The sequence below is a fragment of the Zingiber officinale genome, chromosome 5A, assembly GCF_018446385.1.
Source record: "Zingiber officinale cultivar Zhangliang chromosome 5A, Zo_v1.1, whole genome shotgun sequence".
Lineage (NCBI taxonomy): Eukaryota > Viridiplantae > Streptophyta > Magnoliopsida > Zingiberales > Zingiberaceae > Zingiber > Zingiber officinale.
Genome location: NC_055994.1, coordinates 135,180,313 through 135,202,735, shown reverse-complemented (window position 1 = coordinate 135,202,735; position 22,423 = coordinate 135,180,313). Strand labels below are relative to the sequence as shown.

General features: G+C 36.9%; 2 protein-coding genes across 3 annotated transcripts; both read left to right on the top strand.

Moving 5' to 3' along the window:
* Positions 1-2,915: 2,915 nt before the first annotated feature.
* On the top strand, positions 2,916-4,158 carry LOC121983280 (transcription factor MYB78-like). Its single transcript, XM_042536222.1, has 3 exons — positions 2,916-3,225; positions 3,319-3,448; positions 3,539-4,158. The coding sequence occupies exons 1-3, from the start codon at positions 3,066-3,068 to the stop codon at positions 4,008-4,010; spliced, it is 762 nt and encodes a 253-aa protein (XP_042392156.1). The 5' UTR covers positions 2,916-3,065; the 3' UTR covers positions 4,011-4,158.
* Positions 4,159-4,657: 499 nt separating this feature from the next.
* On the top strand, positions 4,658-17,997 carry LOC121981958. Of its 2 annotated transcripts, XM_042534770.1 has the most exons (9): positions 4,660-5,124; positions 6,494-6,728; positions 6,830-6,996; positions 9,985-10,127; positions 10,297-10,474; positions 10,607-11,174; positions 12,133-12,245; positions 16,297-16,540; positions 17,416-17,997. In XM_042534770.1, exons 1-9 carry the CDS (start codon positions 4,934-4,936, stop codon positions 17,638-17,640), a joined length of 2,064 nt encoding a protein of 687 aa, XP_042390704.1. In that variant the 5' UTR covers positions 4,660-4,933; the 3' UTR covers positions 17,641-17,997. The 2 variants fall into 2 exon arrangements, with proteins under 2 accessions (XP_042390705.1, XP_042390704.1); XM_042534771.1 differs by lacking the exon at positions 17,416-17,997 and having other exon boundaries at positions 4,658-5,124; positions 16,211-16,440.
* Positions 17,998-22,423: the final 4,426 nt, after the last annotated feature.

The following is a 22,423-nucleotide window of genomic DNA, read 5'->3' as shown; positions in this document are numbered from 1 at the left end:
AGGATGGTTTCAGAGATTCCATACACTTATCTAAAAAAGATATGTATATTTTGATCGATCATGCCTTCAAAATTTCAGGAGTTACTACCGTTGCACGTCCTCGTAATGCCCGGTAACAAAGAGGGTGGAGAGATGCTACTAAAATCCAATGATTGTGATAACCACCTACGAGGGAAAGCATACTCATCGCTACCGTTGCACGTCGTAGAAATGCCCGGTAAAGAAGATGAGGGGGGAGAGATGCTACCAAAATCCAATGATTGTGATAACCACCTAAGGGGAAGCACACTCCTGTTGTCGTAGCCGCCGGCCATGCCTGCGAGCTTCTGCCACAATCTCATGATGCAGCAAGCTGTGCAACGACTGAACAACACGATCGGCAATAACAAATTTGGACAACGAGGGATAATCGGTCAATTGGTACAGGGTTGTAAGTTAATGGAGAAAGGATGAAAATCGGTCTTTTGAAATTAAAGAAATAATCAAAATCGAAAAATGGGAAGAAAAAAAATTTATTCATAAATAAATTAAGATGATGTGGAAATTATAGAAATATTAAGGATCAGGAAAAGGAGAATACTTTTTATTTTATTTTTAAAATTGTACAAAGTGTTTTTGAAGAACTCTTATTGATTAAAAGTTTTTAAAAGTTGAGTTTAAAACTTTATAAAAATTTAATTTGGATATCATTAAATTTTTATAAAGTTAAAAAAAAAATCTAGATTGAATATACTTAAACTTTTAAAATTCATAAAAAAACATTCAAATAATTAAAAGTCAAAATATTGAATACACCCCTAGATAAATTATCCATTTGGTTCAAAATGGCTGTCCATAATTTTTCTACACGAATCAACCAAAACTTCTAATTACAATCAAAACACTTTGAAGGTGTCAACTGAATCAAGTTCACTTCTTATTCTTATTCTTGAATTAATGGATTGAACCCATAAAATCTGGTTGAAAACAGCAGTCGAGGGAATTCAAAAGAGGTATTTATAGAAACTTTTATTTTTATTTTCTGAAAAACTTATATTTTTTTAGAAAATAAATTTTAAGTATTTTTTATTTTTTCATAAAGTAATATCACCTTTTAAACAAAATAAATATAAAAATTATCAATCAAATAATATTTTTTATTTTCTTAAAAATAAAAATAAAAGATTTACAAATCAAACGGAAAATTACAAATGCATGCAATTATCGGCTACCGTAAGCAATATGTTATCAAGTCAACATACGTTTTCCACAGAAAAAACTGAATAAATCTGCATCTTCAATACAAGTTTTGCGAAAAGTCTATAAAATTAAAAAATCTTAATAATTTTTTTAATGAAAATCTTAATAAATAAATTTTTATGATTGTGTAAGAGAAATTTAGGATTTTAAATTGGACAATGTTAAATGATTAAAATTTGACTGGTCAAAATATACTTTATAAGTTATTATTAAAAATATTTTAATAATATCATTTCTATATATTAATTATATACATGTATTACAATTCAATTATAGCCAATCAAATTCTAACTAGATAGATTTATTGTTTTTAATTTGGGAGTAAGTTAGAGTTTTTTTAAAAATAATTCTTTTGAAGGTGGAGCCAATAATTAATGACATGATTGATTCTTTTTACACGTTTAAAAAAATAAATTATTTGATAAAATATTTAATTATAATATTTTATTTCATAAATAGTTAATGATAATTAAAATGGTATTTTTTTCTTTTAAAAATAAATATATTTGAGATAAGTTAAAAAAATATACAAATTACTATAATTAAATTAAATTTATAAGTAAATTAAATATTAAATAAAAATTATACATTTAATTAAATTAAAAATCATTAATTAATTAATTAATTATAAATTATAAATAAATTAAATTGAAGATCATAATTAATTAAAATATGGAATGAAAATTATATAGAGATATTAAATGAAAAAATAATAAATAAAAATATATGATTTATAATGTAAGAATAAAAAAATTTGTATGAAGATTTTTAATTGTAGAGAGAATAAATTTTTATACTTATGATGTGACATTGATATGACACATTGAAAATTACAAAAAAAAAATTTATTGAGAGATTTATTCATTGAAGATGTCCTAAGAGATATATGGAGCCATTAATTAATGTGCATGATGGACTCTTTCCAAATAATTAAAGAATAAATTATTTGATGAAATATTTAATTATAATGTTTTATTTCATAAATAGTTAGTAATAATTAAAATGATATTTTTTAAAAGTAAATATATTTCAGATAAGTTTAAAAAAATATACAAATTATAATTAAATTAAATTTATAAGTAAATTAAATATTAAATAAAAATTATAAATTTAATTAAATTATAAATTAATTAATTATAAATTATAAATAAATTAAATTGAAGATGATAATTAATTAAAATATCGAATGAAAATTATATAGAAATATTAAATAAAAAAATAATAAATAAAAATATGTGATTTATAATATAGGACATACAAAAAATTGAATGAAGGTTTTTGATGGGGGAGAAATAGTAAATTTTTATATTTGTGATGTGATATTGATGTGACATATTAAAAATTATAAAAAAAATTATTGAGAGGTTTAATTATTGAAGATGTTTTAATAAAATTTTTTATTATGATATAATATTGATATGTTATATTAGAAATTATAAAAAAATATTATTAAAAGATTTAACCATTACTGGTACTACACTTTTAAGAATTGATCACTAAATTCCTTCATGCTGAAAGCTTGCGACTAGAATCAGCTCACCTTCGAAAATTCCTTATCTTTTTTCCACTAGCTGATTATCTCGTCATAAAGATTTTTCCTTTTTTTTTTAAAGAGTAAGAAAAATCCTACCAATGCGGGGATTTATCAAACGTGGACCTTGTGTCTTGTCGGCAGATCCTTCCATTGTGAGGTAAATCACGGAGATTTTGCCCAACAAGCGCTTGTCTCTTGTCGGTCATGCTCTATATAGCTAGGCCATTGGTCCCTCTCCTCCATGTAGCCAGGTAGAGGCAGTCCGGCAGGGAAGCAAGCCAAGAACAATAGTATGAGTATTACTGCGATAAAATCACTAGCTTCTACTTCCAAATGCGAGGGAATGGGGGAGCTGAGGAGGGGGCCTTGGACTCTAGAGGAGGACACCCTCCTCGTCCACTGCGTCGCCTGCCATGGCGAAGGCCGCTGGAATCTCCTAGCCAGGTCCGCCGGTACGTACCGTTATATGCTTGCACTAGGTCTCGATATGATCTTGATCTTGATCTTTCTCTCCCATCGATTTACAAATCACAAACAATATGTAGGCCTGAAGAGAACAGGGAAGAGCTGCCGGCTGAGGTGGTTGAACTACTTGAAGCCTGATATAAAGCGAGGCAACCTCTCTCTCGAGGAACAGCTCCTCATCCTCGACCTCCACTCCAAATGGGGAAACAGGTACTCAATTGGTACTGAAATCATATATCGATCGTTTCGTTGATTTCCATCTTTGACGAACTGCGCATATCCACGGCTGTGTGCGAGTAGATGGTCGAGAATCGCACAGCATCTACCGGGGAGAACCGACAACGAGATCAAGAACTACTGCAGGACGCGCGTGCAGCGGCAGCTCAAGGCGGAAGCCCACAGCGCGCTGCTCCGCGAAGCCGTGCGCAGCTGCTGGGCACAAAACTTCTCCAGTATTCCGCCCCCGCACATGTTTGACGAAATGCCGCCTTGGGCCTCTGACGAGCTCCGTGGCGTCACCAGCTTCGTTGACCGATTTGCGATCTCTAGTGGAGGAGGCCATTGCTCCGTGAACAATGCTTACGAAGTAGACCCATGGAATTTAGCACCCACATCTGTATTAACGCCCACCTGCTTCGCCTCAGAGCACACTAGTTGCAGCAACAACGACGTTACTGAACATAGCTCGTGGAGCATGGATGAGTCATCTGATATGCTAAAAAGCTACATGAGCGGAGCAGAATCTGAAGTTCCTTTTGGTGATGATAATTAACAATTGTGTCTGTAGTATACTGCTTTTTATCAACGTGTTTTTGTTCGATCAGTAACCTTATCAATTAGCTCTCCAACTTCTCAACCAAAGATGCAATTGTATGGATGGTCACTTCAATTTGAATCTAGTTGAGATGTATTATTGTTTAGTCACTGTCTCGTCGAGGTCTAACTCACGTTGGTGCTTTTTCCATCAATATTCTATATTTCATGCTCCAAATTCTGCGTGTACTGTTTTTTTTTTCCAAAACATTGGGAGAAAACACGTTGACAAAAAAGATGAAGACAAGATTCTGAAGTCGAATGAATGAGTGGTGATGAACGAAGAACCCCGCTGTTTGATGTAATGTCTTGACTTTTTGTTGAAGGATTGCCATATGTAGACTTATTGTTGCACATATATTTAAGAAGTTAGAGAAGATTAGTTTGCACTGGAGACCTTGACATGTCAACAGTCATAGTTTTGACCAGATATCTTGTTACACAAAGCCAGAATCCATATCATAATCGTTTGCATATATACTGAAAATTTCAGATTTACCAAATATATATACACTAGAAAAACAATTTCAGATTTACAGTTCCAAAAATGATCAGTGGCGAGATGTATTTGTGTTTTTTTGTATAAATATTTATAGGAAACGAAATCTAGTGTTTCAAGGCCTGAATTGCAATTGTTTAGAATAGAGGGGCATTTTTGGAGATGGTAACTGGGCGGCGTTTTCTCAGGAAATAGGATTCGCCGGCTGTGTGAATGATGATCTTGTGAGGGCCGGTGCCTTCCTCCGAGGAGTAGAAATCGCATCCCTTTCGCATCGAGAAATGTGTTAGGAAGAGGGAGCATGGTCTTCGAGGTGAATTCTTTACCGCCGCGGAACAGATTTGGGATTCGATAAAGGAGGTTCCTTGATCGTTACGGAAGAGATGGCGATGATGAACAAAACACGCGACCTGATCGAAGGGATCGTGAGGGAGGCCTCGCAAAAATGGGCGCTGAACCGGGAAACCTCCCTGAAGGACGAGATCGAGGAGATGTGCCAGTCGCCCTCCGGCCGGAGGAAGTGGATCTCTCACCTTTCTCCCATTGCAAACGTCGTCGTTGGCCGCTGCTCCCAGTACCTTGACTGTCTCCCTCAATGCTGTTCTTGATAAACTCACTCTTTTGCCTTGTTACTGATATTATTGCTCTGAATTAAGTTTCATGACTGCACTGAATCACTGATAGAAAATAAGTAATCTTTGATGCCACTTGACAAGAGAAAGAAAAATGTTCCCTTTTTTCTTCAACTAAATGAATAGTTAAGGACCTCCTTCCTTAGGGTATTTTCCACGGAAAGGAAAGAACACCCATATCAGTGGGGATGAGATCGGATCCTGTCCCCCAAATCCCCTGTCTCTGTGTCCCACTCATCGCCTTCAGCCCATCGACGGTGGCCGGCGGACTGGCCAAAACTATACCTAGGGGGAAGGTGAACCCAAGGGGTTTGCCGTCGGCCCAGTCAGCGCCGGAATTCAGCTGGATCTAAGCTGGAGCTCAGATCGACGGAAGAGGAAAGCCTGCTCAGATTCAGCCGGATTTCGGCGTCGATTGGGCCGACAACGATCCCCCTTGGCTCACCTTCCCCTCAGGGTATAATTTTAGCCGATCCGACAGCCGCCTGCAATGGGCTGGAGGCTATGAGTGAAACACGGGGATAGAAGATTTTGGGGATAGGGATGAGGTGTGCGACACACTGGCTCTGTTTTTGAAAAGGGATCCCCTAAAGCTAACTTTTCATTTTAGAAACGGTTATGGTTGGAGCTTTGGCAAGGGAACAATAGCTTATAAATTTGTAAAGGCATGATTGTTCTTGGATACTGGGAATTGTTTGCCCACTAACATTAATGCATATGAGGGATATATTTGGTGTCACTGTAGTTGGGTTCTGGTACGCCATTAATTTTGGCTCTCAATTAATTTAAAAGAGGAATCAAATGGTGATATCTCTTAGCATATAATCCATTGCTAGTATGCTTATGGGCTGGGTTCTTTCCACTGTAAAAAGAACAATTTGAGATAGCGCTTGGTTCTTAATCAACCTTTGCCCAAGCTCAGATTAGGTCTTACCAAACTTCTTGAAGAAATCAGAAATCCATTGTTTTCTTTGCTAGATATGATATCATCTTGTCAACAGTGCTCATCTAGGATATATACTTTTTGTAAATTCATTGACCTAGCCTCACCATTAAATCTCTGAACCTGACCTCTTTCCCCATTAAAATCACTGCAGTGCCAGACCTAGTCTCTGTTGCTGATTTTTTTTTTTATTCATTGTCAAGTCAGACACTTTGACTTCATATTAGTAATATTTTTCTATTCATAAGAATCCCTTTTGGCCTCTTAGTACCCTAGTTAACAGGAAGATAGAGTATATCATATGATAAGACAATTTACCTTCAGCAGTTTTATTTGTTTATATATTTTTTGCTTCTATCTTGTTGCAGAATTCTCAATGTTAGTATGGATGAGCTTCAAAGCAACTTTAATTCAGAAGCATCAGAAACTATAAGGAGTTCCTCAAATTATGCAAGAAACTTCTTGGAATACTCTTGCTTTAGAACCCTTGCTCTATATACTCAAGTCTCTGGCCACCTATCAGACAAGGCCTTTCGGCGGTTGGCATTTGATATGATGTTAGCCTGGGAAGCTCCTTCAGCAGCAAGTCAGCCTACACTCAAGGTGAAGATCCATTTTCATCTTTCTTATAGTTGTGTGATTGATCATGGCTGGACAAGTGGTTCCTTTTTAGTTGTCAATTCACTGTCTTAGCTTTATCATAGGTGGCTGAGAGAACTACAGGATATGAAGCCTTTTCTAGGATAGCACCTGCCATTCCTATCATTGCAGATGTGGTTACCTGTACCGATCTCTTTGATGTGCTCACTTCTTCAACTGGAGGTCGACTTACTTTTGCAATCTATGAGAAATATCTAGGTGCATTAGACAGGTACCTTTGCATCTAAAAGGAAGGAATCTGATTTACAAATGCTATCATGTATTGCTGGTGTTTCTCTTGTTTATCATTTGGTTGTATTCCAGATTAGAAAATTTCTGATAGATACTGAATTGTTGTTTATGCGGTTAGTTATCACCTCATGTTCATTAATGAGCCATGAACTGAAAGTTGGTTTAATAAACTTAAACCAACTCTATGCTTCCATCTATACTAACACACTACGTAAACATTTTAACGAGATAAGTTATTTTGCCTTCCATTGTAAGAGTGGAGTGTAAGGATGACAGCCACCTCCCCTTAAAATCTGTTTTGATGGAATTTAAATAGAATAAGAAACAAGTCAATGAAACTAACTCAAATAGTAGAATTTAAATAACCCAATCAATAGAGTAAGTGTTAGTGTGTCAACTTATATGCTAAGACATTCCTTATATATTTTGTAGAAAATTATTTCATAAAGGCAAGTATTTATCGTTAATCATTTACTTTTCTGTGCGTATATGATGAATGATAAAGTTCCACAGATTAATTATTATATTAATCTGAAAATAGTCTTTAATCGGATAGATATCTAGAGGGGACATGAATATCTAGATCAACACTAAGTATGACTAGGTCGAGAGAGACCGAGGGATGGATATCCAAATTGTACTTGGGAGTGCCTTGAGTTTAGAGGTACACTAGACACGACCCGCTTACCGCTTAAGAGGAGATCGGATTATCTGGTCCACTTTTTGTGGACCAGGGGATGGTCCATAATGCAATTGTGGTCGGATCGCGGTCGCGATTCGGCTGTAATTGGTTGCGCTCCTTCCCTGAATTCACCTTCTCATCCATGTTATAATTTGGGTCGGGGTAAGCGGCCTGCCTGGAGGCCGCCCCCTTCTTGGCGCCTGACAGCACGGCCACCTGCCCACCACTGGCGGCCTTCGGTTGGCCACCTTATCCAAACTATAGCTTGGGTGGGAAGGTGAACCCAGGGAGAGACAATTGCATTGTTGGCCATCCCCTAGTCCACAAAAAGTGGACCAGAAGATCCTCTCGCTTAAGAGGAGATCACATATTAAACATCATTGGTCATTTCTCTTATGAACGAGTGTGACTGATCTTTTGACTTGAGACTTTCATTTATTCTATGCGGGGAGTTATGTATTTTGACGCCGTTAAAAGTAGTCTTTAATCGGATTATGATTAATATAATTGTTGGGTGTATAACAAAGCGTAGAGAGAATAGTGTTGAGTCAATAGAGGATTCATCATTGTCTTGGATTAGGAGTTAACATCCTATAGAAATATTAGTGACTCAAAATCCATGGTCATGGGTGGAATGATTTATCATTCAAGAAGAGTCTATTATATCTTAGAAATCAAGTAAAATAATTCATTTGATAATGATGCATAATGTACCAAATGAATTGGGATGTAGGTTTAGATGAAGAAATTGAATTACATAATAATCAGTTTATAGTGGTTTATAGTTTATGACTAAATTAATTTTATCACGTTGAGTGACTAAAAACTGTTGCTAGACAGTTACCTTAGTCTGTGTATGAATTTATACTGCCTTCATGTATAAAACCTAGAGGGTCGCATGCATAACACGTAGATATGAACATTATCTATAATTGATTTAGTGGATACTAAAATTAATTGATTATTATTTCTGAATTAGAATTAATTGGATTATTAATTAATTCTAAAATATCGGAAGCTGAATAGATCAAGATCAAATATGGATTTATTTGATCCAAAGAAGGATTAATAGAGAATTCGAATAGCCACAATTATGATGATTAATGGAGAATTCGAATAACCACAATCATGATGATTAATGGAGAATTCGAATAGTTATAATCATGATGATTTGAAGAGTCATACCTCTTTATCTTCCTTGGAGGCTATAAGTAGCCATCCTTAGAATATTCTCAACAAGACGGAACTCTCTCTCCACTTCTCCCGCGAAGACTTCTTCTTTGCTTTCTTCCATCGAAAGAGATCGATAGTGCTTCCAAGGTTTTGTAGATCCAAAAGGCTAGCACCTAATAGATCGTGTCAAGTTCGTGATCTAGTACGCGTGGATACCACTAGAGGAGTCACACGTGGGACTCTCATTTGTTTGTGATATCATTCACTCTATCGAGGACTACGAGGTATGTTTTATTTCATGTTATTTTATTTAAAAACTATATGTACCATGAAGAGATCCATGATTTAAGAGAAAAAAAATCTGATTTTAATATATGTATTCCGCTGGGCTTTGATTCGAACAATAAGTACACATATGACATAACTACTGAATCTAGCAATCCAATACAGACTAATCCCTTTTTTTAATTAAAAATAAAACTCCAACCTAACATCATGCCAATTGATTAGCTTTCTTCTTTGGAAGACACTCTTTCTAACTTTCATATTTGTCTTTAAGTAACTTCATAAAAAAGTTTTAGTTGAGATGTCACAAAATGTGCTTTAATTTAATGAAATATCATTGTTCGAAGTGGAATTTTCTTATTAATGTTCTAACATGTTATTCCTGGTATATCTTTTGGATACTTGGGTTGTTGATTTCCTTCTATTTATGATGGAACTATGGTCTTCTGTTCTCTATGAATTATTTTTTTTCTTATGGAAGAAGTGATATCATTCTGGACTAGAAATTATGATTTATGAAATGGTGTTAATCCTATCACAATGATTTTGTTTTACCTTCTATCGTGTTTTTTCTTTTTTACTTTTTTTTATTGCTCCAGGAATTATGACAAAGTTGAATTTCAATGACATTGTGTGTATGACAATAGGAGTAGCCTAGTTTAATGTTCAAGTATCTGTATTACATGGTGCCTTGCTCTGCATGTAGTATACATGTCATGTGACCATTTCCCTTTAATTTAAGTTTTACTTATCTATGACATCTTATACTCTATTGTAGATTTGAAAATATAATGCACAATTTTCCCCTTTTTTCTATTCCTTCTGCAGAGCGATAAAGAAGATGAAAACCCAATCTGAATCATCTCTTCTTTCGGATCTTCGCCATCGTAGAGAAGAAAGGATACTTGAGGTGGATGGAACATTGACCACACAACCAGTGCTTGAACACATAGGAACTGCTACAAGGCCTGGTACATCTTCTGATAATCCACTTTGCTTTAGTTAATCTAGAATGTAAGATATATGGGCGATCTATGCCCCATAAAGTCAGCTTACTTTAAGTGCCTCTTATGATTTTGATTTTTGAGAGCTCCTCATTGTATGATTATGGAAATCTACTGTTTCACTAAATCTGTTCAGGGAGATTAATACTGACGGACCATGCTCTCTATTTCGAAGCACTACGAGTTGTGACCTTTGATAAACCAAAGGTATATGAGCTTGCAGATGATCTGAAACAAAGTATCAAACCTGAACTGACTGGGCCCTGGGGTTCCCGTCTTTTTGATAAGGCTGTTATGTACAAGTCAATTTCTCTGTGAGTCCCTATATCAAGTTGTAATACTGAACCTATTTTGAATCTCTTTTTTTATTTGGCTATGGTATCTATTTAGTTGTTGGAGGATATCTCATTGTAGTAATGTAATACAATTTTCTATCTTCCTTTTAGATTAGAACCTGTGATCATGGAGTTTCCTGAGCTTACAGGTCATTTTCGTCGTGATTACTGGCTAGCTATTATGCGAGAAGTTCTGTATGCACATAGATTTATTCAGAAACATGCAATTAAAGGTGTTGAGAAAGAAGAAACTCTTTCAAAAGCTGTTCTTGGTGTCCTACGGGTGCAAGCCATTCAAGACTTAGTTTCGTCAGCTCATGTCAAATATGAGACACTTCTGATGTTCAATTTATGTGATCAGTTTCCAGGAGGTGATGTAATATTAGAAACACTAGCTAGTATGATAACCTCTCGGAGATTGGACCGGACTAATCAATCCAGTTGTGGAAATGGAATGTATTCTTTATCTGCTTTGGGAATTTTATCAAATCTAGGGCTTGTGTCACAAATTTCGATGGAAAACAAGCTTCTTGTCAGTGAAATAGTTGTTGGGGAGATGACTTCTTTAGAAAGGGCTGTCAATGTTGCCAGAATCAACTATAAACACTTAGAAAAAGCACAAGCATCAATAAATGGAGTCAAAGTAGATGGTCTTGATGCTAAATTGGCAGTGATGAAGGTACTACATTTGCTTTTTGTTTGTTGTTGTCTATACAACTTAATGCTATCAACCAATCATAAATTGATCTTATATATCTTTTTCCTTCAATCTATGACCGTCTTGATCTCTATGCCAAACATTGGTTGTAAAAGATAGTGAAAGGATATTAGGCTCATATGTAAATCCCTATTTCCCAATCAATTATAGTTTCTCTTCTCTTGTATTCTTCCATCTGTCTTTTCCTTATTCAAACAGGTTTTGCTCTTGTAACGTTTTGACTAGTGACAGAAAGAAAAAAAATAATTCCTCTTGCTAGATGCTAATTTGTTCATCTCTCCCTTTCTATTTTAACTCATAAACAAGTTCATATTTGGGTTATTATTATTGATTTTATGATTTGAAACCTCATACCATGTTGGGTGACATGTTCGAAATAATTATTTTGATAAATTACTAAAATTTGATACCACTCGGTACAAGTAATTTCTCTTGTCTCTATGTCATTATGTCAGTCATGTCATCCAAACACTTGATAACCCCTGGTATACTACAACACACGCCAAGATGAATTGAATTTGTTGTTTGGATCCATACAATGTAATATCAAAACAGTCCCATTTCAAATGGGGCAAAAAAAATCTCAACTTAGATATATAATTTTTATTTCTTCTTCATTTCCTTTCCTCTTTTACTTCCAATTTGTCACCTACACTATGAGTCAAAATGTTGGCACAATATTGACACCATATCATTTCAGTCAAAAATCGAAACTTTGGCACAACTCGAGATTTTAACATTGATTGATTTTGTTTTTATCTTTGTAGAACACAGTAGTTATTCCTGTATTTATGAATGTTAATTGAAGCCTATTTGCATGTTAGATGGTGTTAACAATTAGTCTTTTGGATGTCATTTGTGTTATCATTTTAATAATAGTTGCTAATTAGTTAATTCTTTGAATCTTTTAATCTCGCAGGAGCTACTTCAACCTATGATTAAACTGCAGGATTTCCTTATTTCTGTGGCTCGTTGGGATGAACCCATTAAGTCTACTATTTTCTGTTCTTTATTTTGTTTCATAATTTGCAGGTTTGGTTCTACTACTTTTTCTGGTAATTGATCAACACTGAATATTTAATACACAAAAATATGAAATTAGTTTTTTTGATGTGTTTATGTCCACCACGATCATTATATTTTACAGACATTTAGTTTTATAAGTTTATTGGAGCAAAAGGTGAAGTCGTCACTTTAGCAGCCCCACACTATCTGGAAGGGGGTAAATCACAAGGGGCATTTGCCTTAGTGCAGCGGTCCTTTGTATGAGGGAGGTTAGACACCCAGTGAGGCATTTTGCATCCAGACCTCAAGACCTATTGGAGCAACAACGTGGGGACTAGTTTTATAAGTTTATGATCTATGAAAGATCAGCTGATTTGATTTATGAGTTTTTGTTAGCACTTGATATTAGAATAGCTATCTTTTTTTAGGGGAATAATAGGAATATCTACAGAAAGTTTGTTACTATGAACGTTCACCAGATTCAGTTTCTGTTAGCATTTGCAGTAATTACTGTAAAATATATATTTAAGATTGAAACCTACTTAAAATATAGATCATGTTGTACTGCTGGAGTCTGCAGCATGATGCTTGTTCATGGCACAATGGCTTTGAGTTAGCCAAGAAATTCGATTTAGTAGGTAAGTGGAACAGTAGATGACTAGTAGTTAAAAGAGTCTTTAGTAGGTCTTGAAGTAGATGTCTCTGTCTACGTATGTACACTTGCAATGAATGTTAACTGAAACCTAGAGTTCAGTAGTAGTAGGTGTGGTAAGTGTGTAGACATAGGTATATGAAGCACAAGATTACTAATTTGTTAAAAGATGTTAGTATTATAAACTTTCATAGAGATCAACTGATGCATGTAGTAAACTCCAAGTTACTAGGTTTTACACGACTTTGATAATTATGTTGATAGGTACTTAAAGTTTTGGCTAGCGATATATCTTTAAAATTTTGAAAAGTTCCCTAATACTCTCCATGTATTAAAAATTTACCTAAATTTAACTTCAAAATTAGACCAAGAAAATAATTTAAATTAGTAATCTATAAGAGCATTTAATACTATAGGAATGCCCTTCAAATTCCATTTATGTATAATAAAATAGAATTTATAATTATTCAAATCAAATTTGGTTCGCAGTCGAGGGGTTTCAATATGAATGAGACATGTTGATTGTGTCGTATGACAGTGCCTCTTGATGTGGCAAAAGGCAATTCGTTCACCCCCAACACCTCCCGCCAACCCGTCCCTAGGCCAATACGGACAAGGTAAATTACAGGTGGCTACTGACCATTAGTGCAGTGACCAAGGCATGAGGGAAGGCCTCTCTTGAGCACCATACCTAGGGGGAGGAAGAGAATGAAGATGATGAGGGAAAAGAATAGGAGAACAATTCAGACGAATAAGGTCGAGGAAGAGGGAAATGAGGCAGGGATGAAGGAGGAGAATGAAGTGGACAAGAATGAAGATGATGAGGGAAAAGAATAGGAGAACAATTCAGACGAATAAGGTCGAGGAAGAGGGAAATGAGGCAGGGATGAAGGAGGAGAATGAAGTGGACAAGGCAGAGGAAGAGGAGAATGAGGTAGGGGAAGAGGAGAACGAGGCAAAAGAGGAGAATGAGGTAGGGGAAGAGGAGAACGAGGCAAAAGAGGTGGAGGAAGAGAAGACTCGATGTGGTTGGGTGAGCAAACGAGGAAGAAGAGTCAGTAGCATGTCGGTCCCGTGTAAGCCGGCTAGAAAGGGGGTGAATAACCTGCAAGTTAAAATAAAAAAAAACTTCTCTTGCTTTCGAACTTGAGCAAGGACACACTTAATTAGTTAAAGACAATAAAAACATTAACTAAAAAGAAGAGGTAAAGATTTACTTGGTTTGCAATCGGAGAGGTTGCTAATCCAAGGCGATGTAAGGCTCCACTAAAAGAACTCCTTGAATGAAGGCGGAGTAGCCTTTTACAACGGTTAAAAGCGCAGAATGACAAAATAGAATAACGAAATAAAAGTACAAGTGTGTATTTTCTACTTTGAAGTCCAGGGCTTTATTTATAGCTCACTGGTCGAAGTTAGTCGTTGGCTGATGTGACAACTCCCGAGCCCCTGGACCCGGTTTGGGCGCCTAGACATGGTCGCCTCAATCCACTCTGCAACGGCTCTTTGTCAACGAAGTTATCGATATCCGAGCACCTGGACCCGGTCCAAGCGCCTGGAGTCTTGTTAACGTGGACTCTGAAGTTGATCCTCGCTACAATGGCTCGAATAGGTGCCTGACTTGGGTCAAGCTGGTCCAGGTGCCTGGACCTAGTCCGAGCATTTGGACAAAGTCAACTTTGTGTTGACTTGTCCGGTAGCTTCTTCGGTCGCTCGGGTGATTCTTCGATCATCCAAAGTTGAGCTCACTCGAACCTAACTCCAACCTTCTCCTCGAATAGTCTTCCTCCCCAGCTTTTCATTTCTTGAAAACGCTGCGCGCATCCTTCTCGTCCACTGGTGTCCTCGTCGTCCTCGAATGTCCCGAACCTGTCAACTCGATTTGCGTGTTATTTTTTTCGCTAGCTGTGTCTTCCGCTCGACTTCTTGTGCTCCTAAGTCCTGCACATTTAGACACAAGACATCAAAACCACAAAGCTTAATTTAACTTGGTCGATCACATCAAAACTAACACGGGATACTTACAATACCTCGAAGAAGCTTGTAGGAATACTAGACGAAGGACTTGCAATATTGGGATTCCTTGCTGAAACCTACACTTGTTAACTGAAGGACTCAATTTAGCATTGATCAAACCTGAAACACATCACAAAAGCTTTGCCAACCTTATACCATGTCATGGAAGATTTGGTGACCTAATTCCACATTGTGGAAATTTTGGCAACCTCAGAAGAAGCCTCCGGTCTCTGATGCAATGTTCTATTTTTTTTGGGTTGTTTTGCGGGCAAGTTGATCGGAGGAACTTGAAGTTTTACCCCAACCGTCAAAATAAAATTTTAATCCGTGATTCAAATTTCAAATCATAGAATTGTGCTCTCTATCTTCATCATCATGCACATTGGAAGACCCATACTTGACATCAGATTTAGACAATTATACACCAAAAGGTTTTTGCTGAAATAAGAAAATCTCAAGTTATGGTTCATATGATTATAGCAAAAGGTAATTACGCTCACCCCAAACGCCGCTTATAGTCCATCCCCAGATTATGTGAAGGAAGGTAAATCACGGGGTCAACTTATAGCCGACCACCAAGTGGCTAGAGGGTAGGAGAGTTTTTTTTCCCCCGAGGGTTCATATGATGATTCTAGGTCAAGGGGGTTATGTCTTTTGAACAGATTAAAATTTATAATTGGAGTATAACAAAAGGAATGAAGAAAAAACAGAGAAAATTAGATAGTATTTTCAAACAAAGGAATGATAAATGAGATGACAGTTCATTTAATATGATGCTTGAATTATTTGTTTGTTGCTTAGTCCTCTTGGGCAGGCAATCTGCTTTTAATACAAGTTCCAAAAAAGATGACCTTTGGATGTTATTACCAACTAATTACCTATTATATGCTTATTCTTATACCGAGTAGAGCCATAGGCTTTCCAGTTTGTTGTGCCTTTTCTGTAAGCAAACTTTGATAGGCTGCAAATTGCTCTCTCATATTGGCTTCTTAGGATATATGCAAACTTGGACAGCTTTGAAGCTGGTGCTTTGCTGTTCTTGAGCATAAAAGAAAACACAGGATATGGTTCCAGCTAGTTTGGATACCATCTTCATGTAAAAAGGGACCTGTGTTTTTTTGAATCTTGCTTATTAAATCTTGCATCACATGCTATGGATAGTGATATGAAAAATCAATAAAAAAAATCATAAATTTATTTTACTGTACTACATAGGACTGAAGTGCATTAGACATATCTATGATTTCTGTTCCATGTGTCCCATTTCTTATTAGATTCTTTTCTTACTTCTACTTCATATTTTTTTGACATATTGGCAAAATTAAAGCATTGAAGCTACATTTCAAGCAGATTACAAAAGATCATTTTCTGCTGTGGAATTGTTCTCTTTAAAATCACATTTGGGACGTGCAGGGAATGGCTAGAATATGTTCTTGTTCTCTTACTTGTATTTCTTGTTATCTTCATGCTGCTTACTCGAATTAGTAATCAAGGAAAGCCAATTGATGAGCTTATGGTAAAGGCTCCACCTGCTATGAGCAAAATGGAGCAGATATTGGCAGTTCAGAATGCCATCTCCCAACTTGAAGAGTTGGTCCAGGACGGAAATATTATTCTTTTAAAATTACGAGCTTTGCTACTGGCTGTTCCTACCCAGGTTTCTATTTTCTTCTTGATTGTTTAATAATTCCTATTTGTATGTTGTTGATGCACGTGCAATAATCTTTATGTATGATTCATGCCTATATTTTATCTAGTTTTGTAATTGTTTGCATCACCAGGATGTTATGATTCTAACAAGTTTATTATTATTTGCATCACCTGGATGCTCTCTTTCTCACAAGTTTAGTATAAGCACACAGCACACTGGTGTGACCATTTGTAAAGAAGGCTGGGCTAAATGTTTGTCTAGTGATTCAAACCCTCACCAACTCTGGCAATGCGCTGACGGCTCTATTCACCTTTAAAGCGTGTTTGATCGAGTTATACTCTTTGTTTCATAAGATCAAAAAAACGTGTCACTAATGGATCGAAGCCCATCTACAGGTTTACTTAAAGTACTTCAAGTAGGGACAGGACCAGTCTTTTTCCTTTTTGTTCATCTTAATGTTTTAAGTTGTCATAAATGATTATCCATCTAAGATTTGAAAATATTCAAAGAAAGATCTTTCCTAGTTGGTTTATTCATTATTAATTGAGTTTTTGTTTTTGCTTTATAGGAAAGCAACATGAATGGTATTACAAAATATAATCTCATTGTCTAATTTTTTACACCATTTATTATGTAAAAAAGGTCCTTTTGAGCAACCTATTGTTGTACCTAGTGGAGAAACTGCATCAATAATGTGCATACATATCGTTTTTATAATTTTTAATATTGCCTGTAAAACTGCTCTTATTGTGGGGGTGTGCTATCACATGGGGGGTTTTTCATAGACCTTAATGTGTATGCATTTTGATATCCAGTCGCTTTAAAATAATAATAATAATATCCAATTGTTATTTGCTTAACTGTTTAATTGTCCCTAACAGGCAGCAAATAAAGTCATATTTATTCTGGTTTTAATCGCATTGGCGGTTGCTTTGCTACCTATAAAATTTATACTCTTAATGGCGTTTCTTGAAATATTTACACGGTACTCACCACCAAGAAGAGGCAGCACTGAGAAATTGACAAGAAGATTCAGAGAGTGGTGGTTCAGTATACCTGCAGCTCATCTTGTCATAGAAGCAACTGAGGAAAAGAAAGAGAAGTGAACTTAGCCCCTTCATGATCATCGTCCGGCCGGTAGTTCTCTTCCAGTGAATTAGCAATCCTGGTGTCCTTGCCTTCCAAAGTGGCTTCGAGCAAACAAATATATTCACAATTTGTTTATTCTTTTATTTTTTATTCTTATATGCAATAAAAATAATTTTGTTTCTTTGAATAAAGCTGCTCTCTCACACATTCTTCTTAAAAGAATAAGAGAGCTCCAGTAATCCTCCAGTCTGTATTAAGTAAATTTTGAAGTTACAAGAGCTATCGAAAGAGACATACAAATTTGCAATCAGTTATGTATTGGAACTGATGTAAATTTATAAAGTTCAGACTGTATGCGACTAGACTTGCAGTAAGTTGATATTTCAAAGAATGCTGTAAATTCTCTCTCATTTTTTTTTGTTTGCCTTTGATGAATGATTTATGGTAATTTACTGAAACTCTTAATCAAAGTTCTGGAATACTTAAATCATTGGTGGTCGGTGGAAAATTTTCATGGATTATACCAGTCACTCCAGGGATAGTCAATGAGGTTAACTGGGATTATCATTGTTATCAAAGCGGGACCGGCAAGAGGGGGGTGAATTGCCTGTCAAATCAAAGTATATCCTCCTCAAGATTTTCAACTCAAAATAAATAGCAATAATGATAAAATAATAAAACAGAAAGAATCAGAGAGAACCAGAAGTTGACTTGATTACAACCAAGATGGTTGTTAATCCAAGGCGATGAAAAGCGCACTAACGATCTCCTTCTCTGAAGGCGGAGAAGCCTTTTACACACTAAAAACTCAGAATGATTGCTAGAATGAAGTACAGAGTTGAAATGTAGTGATTGATGAAAGCTTTTGGACCAACACTATATTTATAGTCTTGGTCGGGGCGCCCTGAAGGGTCCGGGTGCCCTGGGAGGATAAAATTTTATCCCCCAATGTTCAGATCGAGTTTTGACTCAATCTGGTCAAAATCCAACTCCGGGCACCCCGGGCTGTTCCAGGCGCCCGGAGGTCCGGGCGCTCGGGATTGATCCGAGCACCCGAACATGAAAGTCAACTCAGGTTTGACTTTTGATCTAAGCCTTCTGCTCTGTTTTAGCTCGCCTCGGTCTGGGTCTTTTCCGCTTCGGTTCCGTTTGCTTGGGTGATCTTCGCTATCCGGAATAGGGCTCACCCGAACTCATCTTCCGGTCTTTTCCTCGAGCAGGCTTCCATCCCGGCTTCTTGTCCCTTGAACGCCGCACACGTTCTTCTCGTCCACCGGTAGTACTCTTCCGTAGCTCTCTCGTCCTTCGGGCGCACCGAGCCCGTCGGCTCCCTTCCCATGCCGTCCTTCTCGCTAACTGCGTCTTCCGCTCGACTTCCTGTGCTCCTAAGTTCCTACACACTTATACACAGGGATCAAATAACAAGCAGGACATAACCTAACTTAGTTGATCACATCAAAACAACCACGAGGTTCAACAATCTCCCCCTTTTTATGTGCATCAACCCAAGTTCAAGTTAGAGTATAAAAACAAATAAGAAATTACTAACTAACAGTTTAAGCATGTATAAAAACAAATAAGAAATTACTAACTAACCGTTTAAGCATAAAAATTGCAATAAGAAATTTGCAATACCAAAAAAAAATTTTAAGTTGACAATTTTCTAATTTGCCTAACTCCCCCTTAACTTTTGTCTATCTCTCCCCCTTTGATCACAGCAAAAAGAATAGGGTAAGGTAAGGGTTTTTAAGTTTGAAAATTTTCTAAGTTAAAAACAATTTAAGAATTTTTTAAATTAAAACTTGGGTAAGAAAAAATTTCTAATTTAGTTCTAATTTCAGAAGATATTTTAACTTAGGCAAGAAATATTATTTGAGAATTTTCCTAAGTAAAAATTTTATGCAAGAAATATTTTTCTAAGTTTAAAAATATTTTTGTTGAAAAATGTTAAATAAAAAAACTTTCTAAAGCATTATTTAATTCCAATTTTAATGTTTTTCCAGAAAGTTAATTAAACATCTTATTTCAATATTTTGGCTTCTAGGTCGTGGCGAGGCACTAGGCCTTCTTGGTTGTTGGAGCAACAACCACTTCCTTAGACAAAGCCTTATAAAGAAACTCATTGTATAATTTTCTCACTGAAAGCGTTAACTTTTAAAATTTAATCTAGCAATGATTTAGGAACTCAGTAAAGGTTCCTGTTCCTTCCTACTAGATTAATCAGAAACTTAGGAGGTATATAGTTTCTTGAAACTTTCCTAAATTGTCCCTGATGTTTTCTAATATACCAATTTAATTTTCTAAAAGTTCTTAGTTTTGATTTTGAAAATTTACTTAAGCATGCATGATTATTTTTCAACTTCTCAATTTCAATTTTTAATCTTTCATTTTCTAATTTTAAATTATCGTACATTTCTAGTGGGCATGTTTTTGCTAAGTTCAATTTCAATTCAGCATTTTGTTTTTCTAATTTTGCTAGATCTTTCGTAAGCAATTTGATAAATTTAAAGGACTGGGTTGGGGTGAGATCACGTACCTTACTTACCTCTCTTGGTGATGCTCCCCCTTCGTCGCAGCTTTCTTCTTCTTCTGAGGATCATCCCCCTTCATCTATGCTCATCTCTAAGCTTGAGTCATCTTCAAAGAGATGGTTGGCCATCAGTGTTATTCCTGAGAAGGCTTCGACTTCTGATTCGGAGGATGAAGAATCATCCCAAGTGGCCTTCAGACTTTTGTGTTTTGTGGATATCGATCTCTGAGACTTGTCCTTTTTCTTTAATTTGGAGCAGTCATCCTTGATGTGTCCTTCCTCGTTGCAGTTGTAGCATCGAACCGTCTTTTTATAGCGTTAATGCTTTTTCGACTGCGATATGAATTTGTTAGTTTTAATAAATTTATTTAATTTTCTTACCAAAAGAGCCGCTTCAGTTTCGTTGATCGACGTTTCAGAATGGGGATCGTCCTTTTCAGCTTGTAGGGCAATATTGAGGTTCGTCTTCTCCAGTTGTTTAGGCTCTGCGATTCGAGACTCATGAAGTTCAAATGTGGAGAATAAATCTTCTAAACTACTTACCTCAAGGTCCTTAGAGATGTAATAAGAAGCTACTAAAGACGCCCACTATGGGGTTCTTGGGAAGGCGTTGAGCGCATACCGGATAGAGTCTCGGTTCGTTACCGATTCTCCGAGGTTGGTCAGTTGAGTTATCAACTCCTTAATTCTTGCCTGGAGTTGCGCAACCTTCTCGCCGTTGTTCATCTGGAGGTTCGTTAACTGGGTCCGAAGGATGTCGCGCCTCGCTAGCTTTGCTTCTGAGGTGCCTTCGTGGAGCTCCAGGAATTTGTCCCAGAGGTCTTTGGCAGAATCGTAGCTTCCGATCCGACTTACCTCCTGGGGCGGCAGTACGTTGAGCAGGTGAAATTCCGCTTTTCCGTTGGCCATGAATTCGGCCTGCTCCTTCTTCGTCCAGTTGAATTCTTCTTTGTCTTTTGGCGTTGTATATCCATATTTCATTATTAAAAGGATATCAAATTCGGTCTTAAAAAATACCTCCATTTTTCGCTTCCAAGTAGCGAAGTCTCCATCGAACTTCGGGGGATGAATGTTCACATCGGCCATCGTCCTGATCTTTGTGCTTCAGTCGGCGGTTAGTCCTTATGAGGTTGTCGGGCTCTGATACCACTTGTTGTCAAAGCGGGGCCGGCAAGAGGGGGGGTGAATTGCCTGCCAAATCAAAGTGTACCCTCCTCAAGACTTTCAACTCAAAATAAATAGCAATAATGATAAAATAATAAAACAGAAAGAATCAGAGAGGACCATAAGTTGACTTGGTTACAACCAAGATGATTGTTAATCCAAGGCGATGAAAAGTGCACTAACGATCTCCTTCTCTGAAGGCGGAGAAGTCTTTTACACACTAAAAGCTCAGAATGATTGCTAGAATGAAGTACAGAGTTGAAATGCAGTGATTGATGAAAGCTTTTGGACCAAGGCTATATTTATAGCCTTGGTTGGGGCGCCCTGAAGGGTCTGGGCGCCCTGGGGGAGATAAAATTTTATCCCCCAACGTTTCAAATCGAGTTTTGACTCGATCTGGTCAAAATCCAACTCCGGGCGCCCCGGGCTGTTCCGGGCGCCCGGACATGAAAGTCAACTCAAGTTTGACTTTTGATCCGGGCCTTCTGCTCCGTTTTAGCTCGCCTCGATCCGGGTCTTTTCTGCTTCAGTTCCGTTTGCTTGGGTGATCTTCGCTATCTGGAATAAGGCTCACCCGAACCCATCTCCCGGTCTTTTCCTCGAGCAGGCTTCCATCCCTGCTTCTCGTCCCTCGAACGCCGCACACGTTCTTCTCGTCCACCGATAGTACTCTTCTGCAGCTCTCTCGTCCTTCGGACGCACCGAGCCCGTCGACTCCCTTCCCGTGCCGTCCTTCTCGCTAGCTGCGTCTTCCGCTCGACTTCCTGTGCTCCTAAGTTCCTGCACACTTAGACACAGGGATCAAATAACAAGCAGGACCTAACCTAACTTGGTTGATCACATCAAAACAACCACGGGGTTCAATAATCATTTTTTTTGGAATACTTAAATCATGCAATCAAAGAATGCTGGGCTTCTTGGCCACCCATTGCGAGTGCTTATTTACTTCGGTGACCAGTGAAAAAATTTCTTGGGATTGGGCCAGTCACTCCTAGAACTAGTTTGGTTAATTGGGGTTATCATTTTTTTCGAAATACTCAAATTACATTACTCAGCTTGGTTAATCATTTATGTGTTGGTCTTGGAATAGATTGGCGGGATATTTG